The 12,782-nt window shown below is 35.1% G+C and overlaps 1 protein-coding gene across 1 annotated transcript in view; it reads left to right on the top strand.

Annotated features, from left to right (window-relative positions):
- ABCB1 (ATP binding cassette subfamily B member 1) overlaps positions 1 to 12,782 on the top strand; it is a 48,240-nt gene that overhangs the window by 18,866 nt on the left and 16,592 nt on the right. Inside the window, exons 7-16 of the mRNA XM_058020327.1 lie at positions 3,085 to 3,276; positions 3,892 to 4,063; positions 5,182 to 5,306; positions 6,045 to 6,216; positions 7,796 to 7,909; positions 8,212 to 8,322; positions 9,390 to 9,515; positions 9,707 to 9,910; positions 10,274 to 10,444; positions 11,535 to 11,696. Coding sequence (XP_057876310.1) covers positions 3,085 to 3,276; positions 3,892 to 4,063; positions 5,182 to 5,306; positions 6,045 to 6,216; positions 7,796 to 7,909; positions 8,212 to 8,322; positions 9,390 to 9,515; positions 9,707 to 9,910; positions 10,274 to 10,444; positions 11,535 to 11,696 — 1,549 coding nt within the window. The remainder of the gene's footprint in view (positions 1 to 3,084; positions 3,277 to 3,891; positions 4,064 to 5,181; positions 5,307 to 6,044; positions 6,217 to 7,795; positions 7,910 to 8,211; positions 8,323 to 9,389; positions 9,516 to 9,706; positions 9,911 to 10,273; positions 10,445 to 11,534; positions 11,697 to 12,782) is intronic.

Here is a 12,782-nt window from a genome sequence, read left to right as displayed (position 1 = left end):
ACAAAAGGAAATGGCCTCAAATTGTGCCAGGGGAGGTTGGATGTTAGAAAAAATGTCTTTGTGGAAAGGGTTGTCAAACACTGGAACAGGCTGTCCAGGAATGCAGTTGAGTGACCATCCCTGGATGTGTTTAAAAGATTTGTGGATGTGAGACTGAGGGACATGTTTTAGTCATGGACTTGGCAGTGCTGAGTTAGTGGCTGGATTCAAATATCTTAGAGGTGTCTACCAACCTAACAATTCTATAATTCTATAATTATCTAGACTGTAGAAAATGCAGATTTAGATTATATGCCACCTTAAATCTAGCATTCTAGAGTGGGAAACAGCAGAAGACAATAGCCAGTAGGTGCTTCTGCTACAAAACTCCTTAAGGAAAAGATCAAATAAGAAGAAACATAATAAGCTGCTAATAGATGTGTTTTGTTAAAAGCTTTATTAACCATTGTCCATACACTTGATTTATGCACGATGTCGGAAGTTTGTGTGTTTCTTGTACCACTTCATTTTCTTTTCTTCAGGCTGAACTCTGTTCCTCATTAAATATTGAAAAAGTCTGATGTACTTTGAAGGGAAGGAGATAAGGCATTTTTTGTAGTAAATCTCGCTGTTTGATATCAAAGAGCATTATAATTTTGGGTAACAGTGGACTGTAAACTTATGTAGCTTCAGCAGTTAATTTTTTCAATTAAAAAACCTATGACTATTTACACCTAAAAACCCCAAACCAAAACATACCCAAACAGCTCTTTACCATAAAATAAATGGACAAGGTATGAAAAGGCTGTTTCTTAGAAATGAAGAACCTGAATGTAATGAGAATGAATCAAGAGGGAACTGGCAATTATGCTTTATAGGAGAGCTTCTTGCTTCTGCAATATTTCTGTCAGTCTCTGACATGAATGTAAGAAATGTTCAGTGGAATATACTTGTTCCCACTGATTCAAAAACAAATTTGAAGGCAGAATTGCAAACTAAATAATGTGTGTGTGGGTGAAGTTACCCTAACTCTTCTGTGTTTAGTAAACACTTGATGCCTAGCTGCACAACATTTTTAAAGTCTGTCTTGTGTTTATTCTGAAAGAACTTTTTAAAAAATTACTAAAAATTGCTACATAGGAAATAGTAAAATTTGTTTTGCCCATTATTTAATTGGTGAGTGATCTCTCCATGTCCTTATCTTCACTTATGAGCTTTGAATGATATTTTTCTTTTCCTAGTCTAGCTGAAGAAGGAAAGTTGTAGTGTCCTCAACTGGAATCCAACCAGGGCCAAACCCACCACAAATTAATTCTGAAAGTACAAGCAAGAATAAAAAGCAGCCTTAGTTTCCCTTTAGAAACAGATTGTTTACTGATAAATATATCAACAGCAGCACGGGAATAGTTGCTCTTTTCCAAACTTTCTAAATAGAGCCTTGAGTTGGCATTTTCACTGGTGTGACGAAGCTCTTTGTGCCAGCTCCTTGTTTCTCTAGAACTCCTGCCAGCAGGTCAAATAATGATAGAAACTGTTTGCAAGGACAGAGTTCTCACACGGGTGTGTTCAAGTACTGAACTATACATGTGGACTTAGTCGAGTTTGTTACTCACACAGTTTACCTAAACTACAACAATTACCCAAAAGAAACAGAACTATTATTTTTCAATTCAATGTGCATTTACTCTCTGATAAGTTACAGCAGTGAATTTACAGACTTTATTTCATCAGCATGGAATCTGGCAAAGCCATGAATCTCTTTGGAAATGATTTGTCAGTAAACAAAGTCCACGCATAAATCAATTCTTTGAAGGAATGTCGCATCATAAAGTAATTGTCTAAACTGCTGAATTTAGAATTGGTGTTCTTGGTTTTAGTTTGAGAAGCTTTTTTTTTTAATGGAGCCAAATGCAATTGAAGTCAATATTCAACGAACCAGCTTTCTGTTAGGCATTAACCTGATTTTATTAAACACTTTTGATACAGTGAATTTCATAATGAGTACAGTTTCGAAGTCCCTAACTCAACTGTATGATATTATAACCACAAGAGAGATTGGAACAAATTGGAACAAAATTTGAGAAGTTTAATTTGTAAAGCCATTCTCTCTTAGAGCAGAGCATTTGCACACAGATTCCTGAAATTTCTCCTGCCAAGTTTCATTTTAAAGTTCTATAAAATCAGTAGGGATAACTTAGTAAAAGAATGAAGGTCACAAGAGTTCACAAAAGGTCATGAGTCAAGCTTTGTGCTAATGGTTTACTTTTATATAGATATATTATTCTTATAATTGCAGGTGATATACATCATAAATATTTAATCATTTATTTTAGTTGTGTTTTGCAAATGAAATCCATTAAGTTACATTTTTTAAATTCAGTTCTAAGTTCCATTATGACTGATTCTGATGTAATTCTTCATCAAATCAAAATCGATTTTATTATTTTTAAACAGTTTAAAGCTGTGACTCAGATTTACTCCCAGTCTGAGAAATACCGTGGTTCACATACTCCTGGTTTGGATTTGACACCCTGCTAACAGCACAGGGCTGAATTAATGTAAAAATGTAAAAGTAAGATATCAGTTATGAATAAGAGATCCAAAGAATTTTTGATCTAATGGCATTTGTTTTCAGTAGCAGTAAGTATAGTAATGCTGTATTGTCAAATCAGGAAATATTTACTGCATCCATCCACTTATTTATTTATTTATTTACATAGACAGGCATGTTTATTATTTAAATGTGTATATGCTATACATATATGTGATTTGGTCTGTCTATGTATGTTAAAAATGCTAGGCAGTTTATGGACATGACAGATTCAAGTGAAAAGGGTATTGTATCAGAAATACAGTTCTAAAAGAATCTTATGAGAAAAAACTTACTAAATTTTAAAAAAGATCATTCTGACATTTAATGCTATTCATGGAAAACTCAGCAAGTTTTACAGGGAAGTGTAAGTTTTAGTCCAAGCATATAAACCCTAATTCAGATCAAACAGAAAAAGTAAGCATCATGATAAATTTGCACTAGCAAAGTAATTAAACCAATTTTAACCTGATTTCAGAGAATCTTGCCCTTTTTTGGTTTTGCTTTCCTTACAGATATGCATACTACTATTCTGGAATAGCAGCTGGTGTTCTCCTTGCTGCTTATATTCAGACTTCATTCTGGACCTTAGCAGCAGGTCGGCAAATAAAAAAAATTAGAGAAAAATTTTTTCATGCAATTATGAGACAGGAAATTGGATGGTTTGATGTAAATGATGTGGGAGAACTTAACACTCGTCTTCTAGAGTAAGTACACCATACCTTTTACAATGTTATTTGATCTTGTTAAACATGCAGGACTAAAAAGTTTTTATTTTTAAATTAAACTATGAGACTGACTTGCTAGTACTTCTGATACAGGACTGTCACAAAGATGTCAGAAAAGCATTTTGTAAAGTTCCCTTGAACTCTGAGGATGACTAAAGCCCAGCCTATGTTATTACCCCATGAAAAGAAAACAGTTCCTTTCTGGACACACTGAGGACTGAAAAAGGTGCTGGCTCAGCCCAGCAATGTGAACAGCTTTAACTGCATAACACTGCCTATATGAAATCCTTTTCTTTTATTTCCAAACAGCCCACAAATACCAAACTGATAAAAACTCTGGAATTAAGAAAGTGAGAGTAGTTTTGCTCTATAGAAAAAAATTTAACTTTTTCAGACAAAAGCAGGTTTATAGCATTACAATTTCACAAGAAATATGAAATTTTCCTTGGCCACACTACATAATGCTTTACCTTGAAGAAAACTGTTATTGTGAGCAGTAATTGAATAATAAAGATTGTCTTTCACATGTAAGAAAACTGGAAATCTTTCTTGTGCTTTCTGCATTTTCCTTCCTCTCTGTAAATTGTTTTTCAGTGATGTCTCCAAGATTAATGACGGAATAGGTGACAAGGTTGGATTGCTTGTTCAAGCACTAACAACATTTGTGACAGGATTTATTGTTGGTCTCATAAGAGGATGGAAATTAACCCTTGTAATACTAGCAGTTAGCCCTGTCCTGGGACTTTCAGCAGCCCTCTGGGCAAAGGTAAGTTAACATATGTACAGCGTCAGGTTTTATATTAATGACAGATAATGAAATATATCTACATATCCGTAACTCTTAGTATTAGAATGTGTCCTTAGAGCAATTATAGCTTTAGATAACACTTAGGTGCATAAGCTCTTAGGTGAACTGTGTATCAGTACCCTCTCATTCAAGGCCAAGTCAGACTGGGCTCTGAGCAACCTGGTCCAGTGGTAGGTGTCATGCCCATGGCAGAGCAGCTGCAACTAGCTATCTTTAATATCCCTTCCTAGGTCATTCAATTCAGTAATTTTATGTCATTTGAATATTATAATTCCCATAGATTGGGTAGACTTGTTTGGTTTGAAGCTGTTTCTGCTAATATTGCACATACAGAGAAAGAAGCAAGATATATGTGTAGAATCTACATCTGTAAATCTTTAACTTACATCTGTATATGTACTTTTTCTCTGGAAAGAAAGAATTGCACCTCCTGGAAAATAAGAGAATAACTTAGAAAAAAACCTTTGTCTGAGACACAGAGGTTTTTTCATAGTTGTTAAAAAATTTGGTAAGAAATGCTGTACAGACCCAGATAAGAAAAGGTCCAAATTTCCATGGGACCACAGTGCCTTATATTTTAAAATCTTCAGACTTTTATGGTATTTAATTTCCCTTATATTTCAAAAATCATTAAAGCTGTCACTGTCTTGAGTGAGTATATTGCAGAAAAGGTAGGATTGGAGATGTATGTGCCATATATGTCAAATGGCTGGGTCCTCACAGACTGTGGCCACTTCTTCACAGTTTAAGCTACAGGGTCCTCTGGCTAAGGCAGCCAGAGATGAGAATGAGCTAAGGAGGTCTGCCTGGGGAAAACCACAGCAGCTCACTATGAGCACTCCTCTTATCTCTTGCACTGGGGGAAAAGGGAAAATCCAGGCCTTAGTTGTTTACAATGTGGAATTATTTGATTGAATTCACAGCATACTTAGGAATTTGATTATTGGACATTCTGTACCCATGCCTAATATTGTTAAAAGGCTTCATATTGGAGCGCACTAATTGTGATAAAAGTCATTTTGAGTGCTTGAGCTTATTCTGGTTTTCATGTGTCAAAATACTTGATTCTGTATTAGGTTCTCTCTGCTTTCACTGACAAAGAACAGGCTGCATATGCAAAAGCAGGTGCTGTTGCAGAAGAAGTTCTGGCAGCAATCCGTACTGTAATAGCTTTTGGAGGACAGGAAAAAGAAATTAAAAGGTAAGAGCAGTATTTGCTTTCATCACTGGATTTTAAAATACTCACTTCAAATGGCTTGAGATTTTCTTGTATATTTTCTGTTGAGAGTCTTGCGCTTTCTGCATTTTTAGTTAATGAGAGATTGTTAAAAGGTTTGCTACATGTTGAAAGACAATCAGTTATTTTTCTAGAGTTGATATGTTGTCTCTGCATTAAGGGGTATGCAAACGACTTCAAATATCTTACCCTGAGAGCTTTAGACAAAAAAGGACCTCTGTTCTGTGAAGAGATGATGATATGCTTGGTAATCTATAAATAATCTGAGTAATCTACTGAGTAATCTAATCTGAAACTACACTATTGCAGAATCTAATCTGATTACTCAGTAGTTGAGAAGGTGCTAACAAACAGTATCTCTATTTTCGCTGTACTGTAAAATATAGATCTGCTGATATATTTTAACCTTTAATCTTGAGTGGTTCCCAATAAAAGTTCACTGATCTATAGAAGCAATTTAAATGGCAGTCCCTGACCTGCAATGCCCTTTTATTTCCATATACCAAGTTGTCCAATGCTGGCATTTTCAGGGGTTGCCTTAGAAACTCCATGCCTGACTAGCAGGCTTACCTTTATACAGTCTTAGGGTTAGCTATTTTATGTACTTTGTAAACATTCTTTTTCTAATCCATCCACAGAGCTTTTGTGAGGTCTGCCATGGTACAAGTGTGAGTCTATTTTGAACTTCTATCTTTCTTCCAGATATCATAAAAATTTAGAAGATGCTAAACGGATGGGAATAAGAAAGGCTATTACTGCTAATATTTCTATGGGTGCTGCTTTCTTACTAATATATGCATCATATGCACTGGCATTCTGGTATGGAACTACTTTGGTCTTAACTGATGATTACACTATTGGCAAAGTTCTCACAGTAAGTATTAATGAGTAAATTCTCAGTGACAGTGAGAAATAATAAAGAACAAACCTTAAAGTGTGTATTTGACTGTAATAAGAATTATGTCTCAAAATTGGAAAAGTAGCATCCCTTCTTAACAAAAAGATTCTCACCACAGAAGCCTACATGTTGTTTCTGTAGGATTTCACAATCTATATGAGCCCAATCAAAACATATATGATTTTCAACTAATCCTATATATCTTCTGATTTTCATAAGATCAGACTGATATAGAAACAGTTCAAGCAAAAACTGAAGTGCAAGACCTTTTCTAGTTGCTATTTGCTTTCAGAGGTCTGAATACATTTCCAGGGTGCAGAAACAAATACTTTTTTTAGCTGTTGTGCACTCTAAGTAGATAATTTTCTTAATGTTTGCTTATGTTTTGTACCATGAGAGGTTGGAATCACTTCTTGGTATTTTTTAGAAATTGGGGGGGTAAAAACATACTTGTGACTAGGAAATACTTCACCATCTAACTGAAGGAAGAAAGCCATAACACTTAGATAATAACTTAAATTATTTTCTTGATGTGGAAACCATTCTAATTTTGTATGAAATATGAAGAAAACAGGGGAAGAAGAATAACTTTGTTAACCATGATGAAACCCAGCCAGTTGACAATATGCATATATTTGTATATTTTTTAAACTATCTGTTTCATTGATCAATCACTGAAGCTTGTGGAAAATGTCTCTGATATGTGTTTTTGGCTCTTTTGAACCTTTTGTACAGGCTGGCATATGGAAGGTTCAGTGAAGTTCATGACCTTATGTGTAATTTATTCTGTTCAAAGTATTTGCAAGCTCTATTGCAAATTGTGTTGTAGTTCAAACGATGTTTTTATGGCATGGATGATGCATTATTCGGTGTAAAACCTGTGAATGATCTCTGTTCCAGAGGATGGGTGTGACAGACTTTGCTCTGACTACTATGGCTGTTATGATCTCTGAGCAGGGTGGTTTAATTGCTTTTCTTTTGATACTAACTGAAAGCAATGAACTGCTATTCTGAGAAAATGATGAATTTTTCTCTTCTGCTGCTGTTTCTTGTTTGCTTGCACTTTGCTCTTTCATTGAAGTGGGGTATCCTTTATTACTTTTTGATGAAGAACTTGACTTTCTATACTTGTCTCACTGTCTCTTTGAAAGCAGAATGATAGTGTTTTGCATATCTGTTGTTGTTCTGTGGCAGATATGTAATACACTTTCCAGTCTTTGGCCAAAGAATGCATTAGTACAATAAATCCTGATACATCAAGTGCAATTCTAAATTTTTTGTCATAGGTTTTACAACTCTGAGTCACTTTTTCACTTTTTCTCAATGTATTTGCAAAACTTTTGTTGTACAGCTTCTCAGTTCTGATATGAACCTTAAAAAGCTCTTTTCTTAATGTTTTTCTTTGCCCAAGAGAGACCTTTTCAGTTTTGCTTTAATTCTAGATTCATTAAACTTCTCTTAACAGACCTCCTTACCCAAAAATACCTAACAGAAATAAATATCATTTTCTGCTTAAATGAGAATGAATACATGCCTCTGTAAACATTTCTTTCAGGTCTTTTTCTCTGTATTGATTGGAGCTTTCAGTATTGGACAGACTGCTCCAAGCATAGAGGCGTTTGCAACTGCAAGAGGAGCTGCCTACGCCATCTTTAACATAATAGACAATGTGAGTATCATTGCCCTCATTATAATTTCAAAACTTCTCTTGAAGGTAAGAGACCCTTCTTTTTAAAGACAGGAACTAAATTCACACAGAAGCTTAATGGAAAAATTTTGTAAGTATTCTTGCATGAGCATATCAGCAATGTAGCAATGTAGCAGTGAGGGAGGCAAATATTGTGTCATTTAGATCTTTCAGAAACCTCACCTAAATTACTTAAAAAACCTGTTTAACATTTCTGCAGAATAATGGTGCACTCGATGACTTCTTTATGAAAAAAAAATTGGTTTTTATTTTATTTTGCACAGGAACCTCAAATTGACAGCTATTCAGAGGCAGGTTACAAACCAGACCACATAAAAGGGAACTTGGAATTAATAAATGTTTACTTCAATTATCCATCCAGACCAGATGTTGAGGTACTGTAATTGAAACTTCATATATATATATTACAGTGGAACATATGGATCTATGTTGGGAAAAAAAAATTTAAAAATTCACATAAATTAATTTCTGTTGAAAATCTAACAGTTTCAGATTGATTCTTTAATGTATTTAAAACTACCGTGTCATCACAGTGATTTTAGTCAGATTTATTTCCACCTTAGGTAAGCATGTTAAGTTTCCTGAATAATTTTTTTGTCTAATGCCCTAGTTAGTGTGGCTATGCAAAAAAACTATAAATATATATTTCTATAAAAATAATTTTACAATCCTAACCCAAATGTTTGTGTACAGTAATAATAATGAGCTAATAAGTTTTAAAATAATTGCAATGCAGCTTTTTATGACTGTGTCTGAACCAGGAAAAAAAGAAAGCAGTTTCAGCAAGGACTTGCTGTTTATGGAACAGAGATCAGAATCTGTACTTGTCTAGACAGAGAAGTTTTCTTTTTAAAGCACTATCGTGTATTCGGAATCTTAATGCAGTGATAATAGATAACATATCAATGGTTCTTGAAAATATTTCCCTGGAAAGTGTCTTTGCATTATGTAATTTTCCTTCTTTACCTTGAAGGAAAATCACTGACCTTGATAAAGTGACCGTTCTTAATTTTGGTAGGCAGCAAGGAAATTTACTCAGCTTTTAACCATGACTTTTACATAGCTTCCCTGTAGTCAGCATATGATGAATTAAAGAAAAAGGTGAGGCAACATAACACAGAAATTCTTCATTGTATTGTTTTTGTATTTTCTGTTAGTTATGAATAGTGTAATACTATTATTTTGTCATATGAACTGGTTCGTGAGACAGGTAATTGAGAAGTGTGTTGTATGGTACATTGATACTGAGCCAATTGTGATGTAATTATAAGGAAAAATAAGCTGAAGTCATTAGTAATGCAAAATTTAAATCCACATGTTTATAAATTTTTTCTACAAAATTTGGCTAGAAATATAAAGGTTATTTCATTCTAGTCTTTCAAATTTAGCTTGACATTTCTAAATACTGTTATGTTTTTGACCAACCTTCTCATATGGACAGATACTGAAGGGCTTGAATCTCAAGATTAATTCTGGCCAGACAGTGGCCCTGGTTGGTGGCAGTGGCTGTGGGAAAAGCACAACTGTTCAGCTCGTCCAGAGATTTTATGATCCCAAGGAAGGCACGGTAAGACACCTCAAGTGAGATGAATGCTCTGCACACCATGTGTGGAAAGTCTACTTCCAGCCTTGCTGCTCTTGTCAATTTTCCAGTGACATGGTGAAGCGTCCCCTGAAATGGCACATGCTGGCATGGAGAGAGAGGTTCCTTGATCAAAACAAGCAGTAGACAGTTTTTGTCTGCTCTCTTTTGTTTAGGTTACCATTGATGGGCAGGACATTAAGAGCTTAAACATACGGTATCTGCGGGAGGTTATTGGCGTGGTTAATCAGGAGCCCGTGCTCTTCGCCACTACTATTGCAGAAAATATTCGCTATGGCCGTGAGGATGTCACCATGGAGGAGATTGAAAAAGCCACCAAGGAGGCAAATGCCTATGACTTCATCATGAAGCTACCCAATGTAAGCAGATCAGCTCTTCTGATGCAATAATTTCTTCTAAAACTTCTTGTGCCAAATGATTCCTCAGAAGGAATGCTTGTTAAGACAGGAAGCTATCCTGGACCTGTGAATATGCAGAGCTATGCAGAGCTTCCTCATAACTTTTGAGAATAATGTTCATTTTATATCTTCAGGCAATGATTTGGCTGTCATTTGAGGAACTACCAGAATTCCAGGAACACAAATGATTAGTCGGGTGTATCCAGTAGGTGTTTATTCCTGTAGAGAAAGGAGAAGGTGTTACCAGCATCTCTGGCATTGCTGGCATCTTTAGTGGAGGGACTGTGACACTGAGTCTTTTCAATACATGTGTTTGTCTTGTAGAAGTTTGAAACTGTGGTTGGAGAAAGAGGGGCACAGCTCAGTGGAGGCCAGAAGCAAAGAATAGCAATTGCCAGAGCTTTGGTTCGCAATCCTAAAATTCTTCTGCTTGATGAGGCAACATCAGCTTTGGATACTGAGAGTGAATCAATTGTGCAGGCAGCACTGGACAAGGTCAGTGGAGTTTTAGAATGAAGCATGTAAGTAGGACCCTAATATTTACTTCTTTCTTGGACTTTTGTTGAAAATAGAGACACATAGAAACAGAAAATGTAAACTTTAATCTGGCAAATATTCTTTGTACAGAATATTTGCAGGCATTACAGAGAGAAATCCTACTCCAAATTAGAAGATGGAATAATATTTTCTGCCTCATCCAGCTTAAATCAACATTTCGTTGATGTAAATACCATCCTCGTCCATTATCTGTCTTACAGCCGTTCATATTGTTGTCAGTCACCTGTCCTTGCTGAGCCTCATGAGATTCTCCTGGGCCTGCTCCTCAGGCCTGTCAGAGACCTCCTGAATGCCATCCCTTCCCTCAAGTCAATAAACTGCACTGCTCAGCTTGATGTCACCCTGAACTTGCTGAGTATGCACTCAATCCCATTTACCAGTATCGGTCATAAAGATAATGAATAGTATGGGTCCCAGTATGAGGGACCACTTGAGGGACATCACTGAAGATGACAGAATTCCACTGCTTGGGATCATTGCTTTCATTATTTAAACTAAAATTTGCTTGATCACTTTAAAACAGCCTCATAATTAAAATAACAAGCTGTGATGTTTGGAATATTAAGTGTATTATGCTTATGAATATCCAAAGAAAGGTACTTAGTTGATATGCAATTCATATAAAAGTGAGTGTAAAATATTTTCTAGTGTTTCTGAGTATAAATTCTCCATGGATTTTATAGTTTAAGTGGGCAACTCTGGGCCTAAATATAAAAATCATAGCATTTTAAACACTTTAGTGTTTGTAATATTCTGAAATTCTATATATTGAGATTTTTGTTTAGATATTTTTTGATCAAATGTGATGTATTTATGTGCCACAGTGAAAGATTTCCTCTAATATTAAATTTCAATCTTTAAATTATATTTCTATTTTAAGGAACTAATTTTTAGATTTTTTTTTTAAAGTTATATTTTTCTGTGAACCATTTTAATGTTTCCTTTAGTTCGTACTCAATTCTGCCATGAAGATGAGCAGTGTTTGCATTTACTTGTAAATGCTGACAGTAACTATTGTGGTTTTCAGGCAAGGGAAGGACGCACCACGGTGGTGGTAGCTCATCGACTGTCAACAGTCCGGAATGCAGATGTGATTGCTGTGTTTGAAGGTGGAGTTATCAAAGAGCTGGGCAACCATGCTGAATTGCTTGAGAAAAAGGGAATCTACTACAAACTTGTTAACATGCAGGTACTTCTGTCTCTAGCTGTTGCCTCATTTCCTTTTTTATTTTCCGCCCACCCATAGTCGTTTTAGCAGAAGTATGGGAAATTCTGCAGCATATTTTGATAACAGCAAAAGACTCATGTACTTTCAAAGGTGAGTAATAATGACAGAGAGCACTAGTTTGGCTACAAGACCCGTTCAAACCCAGGATAGTACATTTTTAATCCTCTAGGTATTTAAACTTAAAAGATGATTTTATGTTTTCTTTTTATGCAGTTAGTGCAGAGCAGATAACTACAGTAATTTGGTATTCCATTGGTTGTTCTTAGTCTGATAAAAGGTAAAATATAGTAGCTGACTCTGGAGGAATGCAGCATTTTAAGCTGTTTAGTTATAATTCTTCATACTGAATTCCTTTCTAAAGAAAAAAAAAGTGTTGGAATAGAAGAAAAAGAAAAATAATTCAGCTGTGCCAAGAGCAAAAATGTGTTCTTAACTTATACAGATAGAAAAAAAGAGATTGCAAATTATAATAAATTTCTGAAATGTGTTAGCTATTAAATGAAGACCAAGACTCTTAGATACTTTCATCCCAATGTCCCATGTGACCATTAGGTTAATTAGGTTATAGCAGATTTTCATTGTAGCCTTTGTTTTACTGCATAACCTCTACGTGCATTAAAGAAACTGAAACTGCCATCTCAGTATGTCACACTGAAGAGGTTAACCAGACCAATTAAAATATTTCTTCATGGGAGAATGCATTTGGTTACCTTAGATTCAAAGTAACTTTGTATCCAAGCAAATGCAAATATGGAGAAAATGAGGAAATATAAAATGGAAAGAAAATTGAAAAACAATAAAAAAAGAAAATTAAAATTTGAAAGCAAGTAAAAAGAGATGTTTTTAATAGTAATGCAAAAAGCAGTAAGAAATTTAAAAAATGGAAAAAACAAAACACAAGTTGAAGGCAACTTTGAATCCAGTTGCTATCAAAAACCTCAGGATGGGTAGACATTTATTCATTCTCTCAAAGAGACTGGCAAAAGTGCCACTAAGGGTAAAGCTCTTCTCCAGGCTGCTCTAATTTTTCAGACAAAATGTCTTTTT

Source organism: Melospiza georgiana, chromosome 1 (assembly GCF_028018845.1).
Source record: "Melospiza georgiana isolate bMelGeo1 chromosome 1, bMelGeo1.pri, whole genome shotgun sequence".
In the NCBI taxonomy this organism is placed as follows: Eukaryota; Metazoa; Chordata; class Aves; order Passeriformes; family Passerellidae; genus Melospiza; species Melospiza georgiana.
This window is presented reverse-complemented; position numbering and strand designations above follow the sequence as displayed.